The sequence below is a fragment of the Dromiciops gliroides genome, chromosome 2 (genome assembly GCF_019393635.1).
Source record: "Dromiciops gliroides isolate mDroGli1 chromosome 2, mDroGli1.pri, whole genome shotgun sequence".
Classification (NCBI taxonomy): Eukaryota; Metazoa; Chordata; class Mammalia; order Microbiotheria; family Microbiotheriidae; genus Dromiciops; species Dromiciops gliroides.
Genome location: NC_057862.1, coordinates 530,853,347 through 530,865,361, shown reverse-complemented (window position 1 = coordinate 530,865,361; position 12,015 = coordinate 530,853,347). Strand labels below are relative to the sequence as shown.

General features: G+C 37.9%; 1 protein-coding gene across 7 annotated transcripts in view; it reads left to right on the top strand.

The window, feature by feature from the left end:
- The window catches only part of NSD3 (nuclear receptor binding SET domain protein 3), a 142,605-nt gene that overhangs the window by 83,666 nt on the left and 46,924 nt on the right, over window positions 1-12,015 (top strand). For all 7 annotated transcript variants that reach the window (XM_043982895.1, XM_043982894.1, XM_043982892.1 and 4 more), the window contains 3 exons: window positions 1,000-1,154; window positions 7,297-7,812; window positions 9,513-9,639. In XM_043982895.1, the coding sequence (XP_043838830.1) occupies window positions 1,000-1,154; window positions 7,297-7,812; window positions 9,513-9,639 (798 nt within the window). The remainder of the gene's footprint in view (window positions 1-999; window positions 1,155-7,296; window positions 7,813-9,512; window positions 9,640-12,015) is intronic.

Genomic DNA, 12,015 nt, shown 5'->3' with positions numbered 1-12,015 from the left:
AGTTGATCCAGTACATTAGCAGAGGGGGGTGGTGAATAATATGAAGAGGGCCAGAGTGGTATGAGGAAGGGCCTGTGTTGATGCATAGAGAGATGGGAGCATGGAGTTATTATAGAGAAGCAGTGTAATATAATGGACTTGACACTCAGAAGTACTGGGTATTTGACTTTCTACTTCTGACATTTCTTAGCACAGACCAAAGGAAGTCACTTGGTCTTTTGGAGTTTCCATTTCCTTTTCTGAATCCTGGGGTGAATATTGGGAGATAATGTTAATACTTAGTATCTCAAAAGGGTGTTGTAAAGAAAGTGTTTTACTTACAAACCATAAAACACAATAATAATGAAAATTATTAGAGGCAGCTGGTGGCTCAGTGGATAGAGCACTGGACCTGTAGTCAGGAAAACCCAAGTTCAAATCTAGCCTCAGACACTTCCTAGTTGTGTGACTGTGGGCAAGTCACTTACTATTGCTGACAAAATAGATCCACTGGAGAAGGAAATGGCAAACCACTCCAGTATCTTTTTCAGAAAACCCCAAATGGAGTCATGAAGGGTCAGACATGACTATAGTGACTGAACAACAACAAATTCAAATTATCTTTACTTTGAAATTCTTTTCTGATTTTTTCAAGATCTATTTTTTTCCATTATCAAGGACAAATTAAGAGTTGTGTTTATAAGTCATGGATCTAAATATTAGAAAATTAAGTTTTCAACTATAGTAACAAAAAATTCAATTCTTTAAATGTTCCTTAAACTCAAAATCTTATTGTGAAAACATTTAATCAGTAGGCAAGACATTCTCAGTATGTGTAATAATAGTTTAACTTTATGTAACACGTTATAGTTTACAAAGTTTTGTGTATGAGATGGATAGTTGTGGAATTAAGACTCTGGAAAACCTTTGACTGCTCACTATGGTTTGTGCATGAATTTTTATGGGTGTATGTCCATATGGTTTTTGGTTCAAATTGTTGATAAGAATTTCTATTTTCAGGGGCCCGGGAGTACCATGTCCAATTTTTCAGCAACCAGCCTGAGCGAGCATGGGTCCATGAAAAGCGGGTACGAGAGTACAAAGGACACAAACAGTATGAACAGTTACTAGCCGAAGCTACTAAACAAGCCAGCAATCACTCTGAGAAACAAAAGGTGTGTGTCTATTGATTCATTGTATCAATTGAATGTGTTTAAAACATTTAATGATTCAGTGGGATTTCTCTGGGTTGAATTCAAACAGTGTTAGTTTTGTTTCTCTGCTTTTGAACTCCATCAAATACAACTTTTAATAAATTGTTATTATTCATAATAACAAGTACAGGTTTAACGTTAGCTCGGTTTGTTACCTACTTAATTCAAGTAAATGACTATCCAATGAGTCAGAAATTGTGGACATAAATTAAGGTGCTGGTAAAGTGTGAAATGTCTTCCTAAACTTAGTTATATTTTATATTCTCTTGACTTCCTTTCATAAATTTGTTTCCTGGGTTTGTCATTAGCTTGTAAATGTTTTATGCCAAAACTGAAACTTCTGCATTATTGCACATGTTGGTTCACTTGTTTGTATTTTGGCATACAGTCTTTTCTCCATTTACCTGTGAACATGTGATCATTACTCTAAGAAGACAGATGTCTCAAATCTTCTAAATAGATCTGCTTAACTTAGGAGAACTGTGTTAATACAACTATGCTAAATTTTCTATTGTATGATTTGAAAAGATTGGACTTAAATGTAATGATATTTTAGGTGAGAAATTAGTCTTAAGTTTCTTTTTAAATTTGATCAAACTACTAGTTGGCAATGAGTCATATATAGTCAGATTTCCCTTTGTTCTATTTAGAAAGAGAATGCCTGGCAGATTAGAAAGCCTCATAGGTAGATTTTCAGAATTTATTAGCATTCATACAAATACTTGTATTCAAGACAAATTTTTAGGCACCTACTTTGTGCATTTGCTACACTAGGTCCTTAAGAAAATGCCAGTTTAGCTTTTGGTAGGGATTATATTCTAGTAACTTTAGTACAAAATATAAAATGCTAATTGCATAGAAGTGTAGGGATAGTACTTTAGAAGGTTCAGAGGTTGAAAAAAATCACTTCCATGTCAGTAGATTTCAACAGAGAAATTAGAATTAGAGACTAGAGATATAAATTTGGAGTCATTCACATAAATTGATAGCAAAAGTTACAAGAGTGAAACTCACCAGATAGGAGGAGAATAGATAGAGAAGAGAAGGCTAAGTAGAGGGTTTTTGGTAATATTTGCATTTGTGCTATACATGGTAGTACTCTCCTTTAATACCTCCTATTGATGAGGCTGAGTCTGGTACGCCACTTGAGCTCAGGCCGGGGGTCACCAGGCTGCCAAAGAGACAAACCAGCTCACGTCAGAAATAGAATAGGTCAGAGCTCCTCTGCTATACCAAGGTGCCATCAGTGCATGTGTGGCCTGCATATTTCCAGCCTGGATTAGGTAGGGAGACCTATCTTAAAGAGTCTTGTGTCTCTCTCCCCCATTTTCCCCCCACCCCAAATTTATATTTTAAGCAATACTCAGAAGAAGGGCTAGAAAAGCTCTTCTTCCACAAGAAATAAGAATCAGAGAGGTTACTGGAACATTGGAAAGTGTTGGATTTGGGATCTTAGGACATTGGTTTAGATCCCAACTCTTCCATTTTGTATCTCTGATAATAGGCAACTCACTTTCTTATCTGTAACTAGAGGGCTAGGTGACCTCCAAGGTCCCTTTCCGTTTCAGGACTTATAATCCTAAAGTAGGAGAACCAAGATAGTACAATGTTAGAGAACCCCAAAACATAAAGAAGCAGCATTGAGATGGAAGATGAATGCTGTGAGTGATGAATAGAGAATAGGCCAATTGGGCTGGACCACAGAGTGAATCTGGAAAGGGAGTTAGGGGCCAGGTTGTGAAAGGCATTAAAAGTGTGTATTTAGGGGGCAGCTAGGTGACGAAGTGGATGAAGCACTGGCCCTGGATTCAGGAGGACCTGAGTTCAAATTCTGTTTCAGATACTTGACACTTACTAGATGTTTGACCCTCAGCAAGTCACTTAACCTTCATTGCCCCACGAAAGAAAAAAAAAAGTTTGTATTTAATCCTAGGGGATATAGGGAGCCATAAGAGTTTTAGATGGGGAGTGAACTGGTCAGATCTGTACTTAAGGAAAATCACTTTGACAGCTGTGTGGTAGATGGATTGAAGTGGGAGGAAACCTGAGTTAGGGAGACCAGTCAGGCAGCCATTGTAATGGTCTATGTGAGAGGTGATGGTGGGCCAAGATAGCAGTAACACTGGTGCAGATAAGCACCATTTCCATCAGGACCACCATCATGATCTCTAAAGCACCTCCAGTGATTTTCCTTTTCTGAGAAAATAAGGGTACTGACAGGAATACTAAGAAGCTATTAAGCAGTGTGAAAGTGAAATTATAGGATCATATATTTAGATCTGAGGCAGCTAGGTGGCTCAGTGGATAGAGAACTGGGCCTGAGTTCAAATCTTTTTGTTTTGTTTTGTTTTTTGCAGGCAATGGGGGTTGAGTGACTTGCCCAGGGTCACACAGCTAGTAAGTGTCAAGTGTCTGAGGCTGGATTTGAACTCAGGTACTCCTGAATCCAGGGCCGGTGCTTTAACCACTGCACCATCTAGCTGCCCCCTGAGTTCAAATCTTGAAGGAAATGGCAAACTACTTGATTATCTTTGCCAAGAAAACCCCATGAACAGTATTGGTGTGCTATGGTTCACAGGGTCACGAAGATTTGAACACGACTGAACAGGAATAACAATATGTAAAACTAAAAGGGACCTCATGATTACCTATTCCAGTTTCCTTATTTTACAGATGAGGAAACTGAGCTTCCCTTCCCCCCAAATGGACTTGCCCAAGGTCACACAGGTACTAAGTAGCAGAGCTAGGATTCAGCATCAGATCTCTAACTCCAAATTGCACCATACTATCTGATTCATCATTCACAGTATTATAACATGCTGTAAGCCCCACCATCAGGAAATATTGTATCTCATTTGAAAATGTTTACTTCACCTTATTTGCCTTCTCAGAAGTGCCCAGCCATCACATCTCTTTTGTTCCATCTCTCTTTAAGTCCTGGGAAATAACCATGTGACTGAAAGCTGAGGTTTGGAGGGAATAAACGAGAGTCTTCATATTAACCCAGAGTACTGTTTAAGTACGCTATTTGCCAGCTAATTTGATATGTAGCCAGATGAAATTCATTGTTAGGAGAAAAGGAAGCAGGAGCTTTTGAACTAAAACTGTTTTTCTCCAAAGATTTCCTTTGGCAGATTACCATATTGGGAGCTTTTCATGGCTGTGAAATACTATTTAGTTGAATCTGTCCTAGATCCACGGTTTGAACATTTTTTATTCTGGAAAAATAAAGGCTTTCATGTCACCCTATTGCTCATTTCTCTACTTTTCCTCCAATTAGTACTTCACCCCCCTTGCCCCCCCAAAGAATAAAATATTCTTTGTCTTTGTCAGGGAGGTTTTATCACCACAAAGCAACTGTTTTTTGTTCTCCATCAGCTGTCTAAAGAAGCTAAGTCTAAAGAAACTATTAGGGTCTTCATTTCTGCTTCCTTGAGAAGACTTGATTTCCTTATTATTGTACTAATTTAAACACTATATGTAAAGCTCAAACAGAATTTCCTTTCAGATTTAGTCATATTTAAAATGTAATCTTTTCAAACCCAAAGGTTCTAATTTTTTTTTTAAATTCTTACTCTAATTTTAAAAAAATTACCATGACATGATGGATAGAGTGCTGAGCTACCTCTGATATAACTGTGTAAAACATGCCCATGTGTTCCCTGTCTTTAAGAAATCTTCACTAGGGGGCAGCTAGGTGGCACAGTGGATAAAGCACCGGCCCTGGATTCAGGAGGACCTGAGTTCAAATCTGGCCTCAGACACTTGACACTTACTAGCTGTATGACCCTGGGCAAGTCACTTAACCCCCATTGCCCCACAAAAACAAAAAAAGAAAAGAAAAGAAACCTTCACCAGATCTAACTATCCCCTGAAGTAGTTGTTCTTCCCTCTTCTCAAGCAAAAGCTGTCTATACTTAACTATGTCTACTTCTCCTCCTACTCTTCCAACCTTTTCAGTCTGGCTTTTTACCTCATCATTCAACTGAAGTTTTTCAATCCAGAGTTGCCATTTATCTTTTAATCACCAAATAGGATGTTCTTTTCTCATTCCTTATCATTCTTTACCTACCTACTCTATTGTTGACTACCCTCTCCTGGACACTCTTTCTCTTCTCTGGGTTTTTGTGATAGAACTCTGTCCTTTTCTGCTACCATCATGGCATCTCTCACTTCTTATCCCTTCTGTCTCACACGGCTACTGCCTTTGTTTAGGTCCTTATCATTGCTTAGCTAGATTATTGCAACAACCTCTGAGGGTCTCCCTGCCTTAGGCTTGTCATTACTCCACACCCTACTATATGATGCTACCAAAATAATCTTCCTTAAGCACAGCTCTGACTGTGTGACTCCTACTCTGTGAAGTCCAATGGCTTTCTGTTGTGGGTAGGATAAAAATATAAGTGCCGGGGGCAGCTAGGTGGCGCAGTGGATAGAGCACTGGCCCTGGAGTCAGGAGTACCTGAGTTCAAATCGGGCCTCAGACACTTAACGCTTACTAGCTGTGTGACCCTGGGCAAGTCACTTAACCCCAATTGCCTCACTAAAAAATATATATATATATATATATATATATGCGCCTCCGTAGTGTTCATAGCTCTATACATCGGGTCCCCAAATGATCTTTCAAGCCTCATTGAATATTACTCTCCACTCTGCATTCTGCAATCCAGGCAGACTCACTTTCTCTCTGTTCCTTTCACTCCTCCTTCCTTCTTGGTACTTTTGCGGGGCCATCTATTTATTCTTGGTGTGCAGTCCCTCCTTAATTCTGCCTCAGAGTCCTGCGCTTCACTGCCTTCTACATGAAGCCTTTCTAATATTCCTAACCTGCCTTCTTAGGGGGCCTTATATTTAACTACTTTGTATTTATTTGTATTTATTCGTTTAATATCTGTGTTGTCGTCTTCATTAGAATGAGTGCTCATTGCAGGTAAAGATTATTTCATTCTTTGCATGTGTATCCCAGTGCCTAGTAGGGTGCCTGACGTATAACAGGCACTTAATAAGTACTTCTTAATCAACTGCTTGATATATACAGCCAGCAAATCCTTAGGATTTATCTAGTCTGTCTTCCTTGCTTAGATTCCTCTCTTTCCTTAACTTTGCATTTTGGAAACCCTAGCTCCTTTCTACACTCAGCTCAAGTCCCAACTCCTTTACAAAGATTTTCTTGATTCCTATAACTGTGACTGACTCTGACCACCCCCTCCCTTATTAGTTTGTATATGTTGGGGATGGATAGATTAAGCATTTATTAAGTGCCATAATATGTATTAAGCCATATATGCCATATTTACTTATTTGTGAACATGTTGTATTCCTTTAGTATAGGGGAGTTCTTAAATTGTTTTGTGTCTGTGAACTCCTTTGGCAGTCTGATACCTGTAGACCCCTTCTCAGAATATTATTTACCTACATTCATAATTAAATCAAAAGTTAAATTTCAGGGCCATTTAGTGAAACTAAAGATCTAATTATTTTCTCATCCATGATCATAGTCCACCTGAAATCTATCTAGGCCCCACTCACATCTTAAGGTTTAGAGCCTCTGCCTAGTAGACTATAGAATGTAAGTTCCTTGAGGTCACATATTTGTATGCACACTGCCTAGTAGGTACTTAATAAGTACTACTGCTGACATAGAAGCTATCATATTTTGTTCCTTTGTCCTAACTTCTTTCTTCAGTAAATAAGAGAGATAGAATTCTTTGGTAAAGCTTGATTTTTCTTTTTTGATATTCATCCAGCCAGCTAAAGTCGTTGTCTTCTTTTATTCATCTTTTCTGTTTCATTATTACTGTCCGGTTGGATTGAATTAAAACTTCCTCTGTTAGAGACTTTTCCATTGGGAAAATTATAAAGTAAAGTGGTAAAATGTTTATTTAACTTCACATCAGTATATTTTTTATACATTCATGTACACATGCACACATAAGTGCTTATATGTACCCCTTTTTTTTTGTCTCAGTAATCTAAAAAGATGAATAGTTAGGATTCTGTTTTTGTTACCCAGGAGTTATATGCCTTTAAAATGTATAACCAGACTTGGAGCATCGAAAATATGACTGACTGATTCAATGTGCCCATTTCTGTTCTAAAGATTCGGAAACCCCGACCTCAGCGGGAGAGGGCCCAGTGGGATATTGGCATTGCCCATGCAGAAAAAGCATTGAAAATGACCCGAGAAGAAAGAATAGAACAATATACTTTCATCTATGTTGACAAACAGCCTGAGGAAGTGTTATCCCAAGCAAAAAAGAGTGCTGCCTCCAAAACAGAAGTGAAAAAGAACCGGAGACCTAAAGCAGTGCTGAACACTCAGCCAGAACAGAGCAATGCAGGGGAGGCAGCCTCCTCACTGTCAAGTACTGAGATACGGAGACACAGCCAGAGGCGGCATACAAGTGTGGAAGAGGAAGAGCCACCCCCTGTTAAAATAGCATGGAAAACAGCAGCAGCAAGGAAATCTTTACCGGCTTCTATTACAATGCACAAAGGCAGCCTGGATCTGCAGAAGTGCAACATGTCTCCAGTTGTAAAAATTGAACAAGTATTTGCTCTTCAGAATGCTGCGGGAGATGGGAAATTCATTGATCAGTTTGTTTATTCGACAAAGGTACCCTCCTAAGTCTGTAGCTTTTTTTTGTTGTTTGTGGGGTTTTGGGTTGGTTTGAGTAATTGATTTGTTTTTGTTGTTGTTGGTTTGTTGGGTTTTTTTGTTGTTGTTGTTTATAGAAATGTAAAAGTCTTTTGGGGCCTAAGAAAATTTGGGCAAAAGGCTAGAATTTCCTTGGGGGAGGGGTTGGTTTTGTTTTGCTCTGTTATTTTCTTTTCAGTATCCCCATATGTAATAAATTAATGTTGAGATTTGTGGCCAAGATAGAGCTTAGCTCCCAACAGTCATGGAAAAAGCTGGGTTCTTGGTCCTTTGCCTGTTTTGTGACATATATTGTTGCATAGGATCATTTTTATTAAATGATGTATTGCTAATCATAAGAATGAAACTTTTCTTTTAAACCCATCTTAATGTGACCAATATTAGATCTTTTATTTTGATCAGCCATTTACAGAATATTTAGTAGTCTGTCATTTTGACTGGCTTCTTTGGGTCAGAGATGGGCAAGAAAGATTTATTTACTGCGATTTATAATAAGTAAATGCATTTTTAAGAAGTTCTTGGACTGTGTTTGTTCTAGAATTGTTAACTTTATAGTTACTAAAGTGTAAGTGATGCAGGAGAGGACGCCTTCACACAAGCCACATGCTAACGTAGCTTCACTGCTCAGCTAGTCCTGCTTGTTTGGTAGTTGCCATCCTGTAGCCTTGGAACAATTTATCTCTTCAGAATTTTTGGCCCAAGCCTATGTCTGAATTAGTAGATAGATTTAGCAATAGTGCATGGATATGTATTTTTAATTGTTTTGTTGCTTTACAGGAATGCCTGGATACAATTGTACTTCTGTACACTAGATCCATTCCTTAAAAGTTTTATATGATTTAAACCGTAACTTAAATATGTCACTTAAAAGAAATTTGGAATAAAGCCTTAAAAAAAAAGAGCGCATTCATTAAAATGATCACCCTTTAATTTTTTTTTTGTTGGGAATTTTGAATATCAGGTTTTCTTAAAATAAGATGTGCCTGGGGCAGCTAGGTGGCGCAGTGGATAGAACACTGGCCCTGGAGTCAGGAGTAACTGAGTTCAAATCTGGCCTCAGACACTTAACACTTACTAGCTGTGTGACCCTGGGCAAGTCACTTAATCCCAATTACCTCACTTAAAAAAAAAAAAAGACTTTCATTTATTAAAAAAATTAAATTAAAATAACATGTGCCTGCAAAAATATGCTCTCTGTCCACAATTTGCAGATACTCATCAACTCTATCTATTGATAGCTATAAGAATTGTTTGGGAACACCCATAAGAGGGCTTTTTTGCTCTCTGTAAGACTATTGTACTTCCCGTGCTAGTACTCACCCAATGGAAGTGACTGGAGCTTTTCATTTTAATTTAATATATGTGGAAAGCATCTGAATTCAAAGATATTTCTTTTTTTTATAGGAAAGTAAGAAATTTTGATTTTATTTATCACGACTGATATTTTTCTTCCTTCTTTGCCTTAGCCATGATATGGGATTATAGTCACACTATCTCTTGCTGACTTTATATTAAGAGAATTAATGAGTTAATAAGATACCTAGAGTGAGGGATGGCATAGTATTATGAAACAATGATTATGATTATTCTAAAACATATTTGTAATTGATGCCATTTACCTGGTAATCATCCAGTTTTTAATCTGGTTTATTTTAAAGGGAGTTGGTAACAAAACGGAAATAAGTGTCAGGGGACAAGACAAACTTATCATTTCTACACCAAACCAGAGAAATGAAAAAACAACTCAGAATGTATCATCTCCTGAAACAACATCTGGGTCCACAGGTGGGTATAAATCAATGGAGATTATACACAAATTGTCAGTATTAGCAAGGTACTTTTTCATGCAAAATAAACACTCCATAAATATTGATTGAATTAAATTGAAATATTCTTTGACTATCCCAAATAATTTTTGAGTGTCTACCTTGTAGATTGCTTTTACTCTTCCATCTGCATGTTATTCAATTTACAAAGCAACATGTCAGTAGAGCTTATGTTTTAGAACTACTTCTTTACCCATTAGGGAAGTATTCTGTATATATAATTTTGGGGTGGGAGAAAGGGATACTGGAAAGAGGTGGGGTAACAAAATTTGGTGTTTATATCATTTCACAGAGGATTGAAGCTGCAGGCTTGAGTCACCTGAGGTTCATCAGTAGTTGGCTCTGGGAAGTTTTTGATAGGGACATCACTTCTGTGGACAGGAAGCAACATACTAATAGAGGAGAATTTTAAATGATAAACCTTTCATCAATCCAAGAACTCGAAATAGGCATCAAGATGACATTAGAAAAGAGGTTAAGACTTGTTTCCTGAAAAAAGAAGAAAAAAATTTTCCCCTGGAAATTTCTAGCTGTAACTCATAGCCTAAATTTACATAACACCTTAAGATTTACAAAGTACTTTACATCGAAGACCATGGAATGTGTATGTAAAGTACTTTATAAACCTTAAAGCACTTTCTAGATGCTGGCTATCATATACTGTCTTATGATCATCCTGACTATGTTGGTATAAGGTGTAACTTTAGGTATCATTCCTATTTCACAGAATAAACAAATTGAAGGTCAGAGGTTAAGTGACTTTTCTCATGATTATAAAAACTAGTTTCTGTAGGATGTGAGATTCAGACAAGGTCTCCCTTGACTCTAGGAGAGTCATACTGTGGTAAAAATTATTAGAGCTCTGACTCATTTGGGAGGGGCCACACCTGGCCCACCCTGAAGTTAAGTATGCTACTGAGGTCAGAAGGAGAAACCTCTCTCCATAGGCGGTTTTTGAAGGACCTCCCCTTTTGGGGGAGGAAAATAAGACACTTGCTGAGGGGAGTCTGAAGCTCTTCCGGAGTTCTCTCTCTTTTTCCCTTCCGGTGGTTGCGAGCAGCTAGAGCAGACGTCCCAGGTGGTGAGTTAGCACAAAAGCCCTGCTTTCTTTTGAATTAGCTTAACTGGAAGCAAGCTGGGGATTGTATAGACTTAGGTTAGAGCTAGGACGATTATCTGTATTTCTTCTCCCCTATTTCCTTGTCTTTGATTTTATTAATTTCACCTTTTCTGTTTACCTTATTCTCCTTAGTAAAATCTGATTCATTGGGGCACCTAGGTGGTGAAGTGGATAGAGCACCAGCCCTGGAGTCAGGAGGACCTGAGTTCAAATCTGGCCTCAGACACTTAACACTTACTAGCTGTGTGACCCTCGGCAAGTCACTTAACCCCAATTGCCTCACTAAAAAAAAAAAAAATCTGATTCATCTGTGTGGAACTGAGGCTGTTCATTGTTATTGGCCTGGGAGCAATATCTAAAAAGGCAGTTTCGGAGGGGAGGGAGCTTTAAACCTAGAGGTCCCTCACTATCTCTGGGACCCCAGTATTTAGGTGACCACCCAATTAACTTCATATATTAAATTTGGCCCTCACAATACCATGTGTTCTCTCCTAAACTGGATGTAAAAAAGGCAAGCCTTTATCTAAAGTTATGACATGGAAAGAAGAGCTAAGTAAAGGGAAGGAATAGATAGAAAAACCAGAGTGAAATCTTGAACTTTGTATCATTTCATACTATTTTTTGCAGCAGCCTAGTGATGGATGAATTACTAGTGAATGCTTGAATGAATGGAGTAGATTTCAAGTTAACTGTCTGTAATTGGACATGTTAATATTATATAACATTCAAAAAATTATTAATATTGTTATCAGAGTTAAAGTGGCACAGTAGATAGAACAGTGGATCCACAGTCATGAAGACCTGAGTTAAAATCCAGATTCAGATACTTACTAGCTATATGCCTCTGGGCAAGTCATTTAACTTTTGTTTGCCTCAATTTCTTCATCTATAAAATGGGGATAATAATAGCACTTATTTCCCAGGGTGGTTGTGAGGATCAAATGAGATAATAGTTGTAAAGTGCTTAGCCCACTGCCTGGCACATATTAAGGATATAAAACTGTTAGCTACTATTATCATTTATAAATGAGAATTTATAAAGGTTAATAAACTAACTAAAAGTATTTTTTATGAGGCTCAAATCAGATAAACAGTGCCTAGCACATTGTTTTACAGTCATTCATTTGTGTCCATCTCTTCATAACTCTATGGACCATAGCATGCCAGTTGTCCGAGGGGTTTTCTTGGCAAAGTTACTGGAGTGGTTTGCCATTT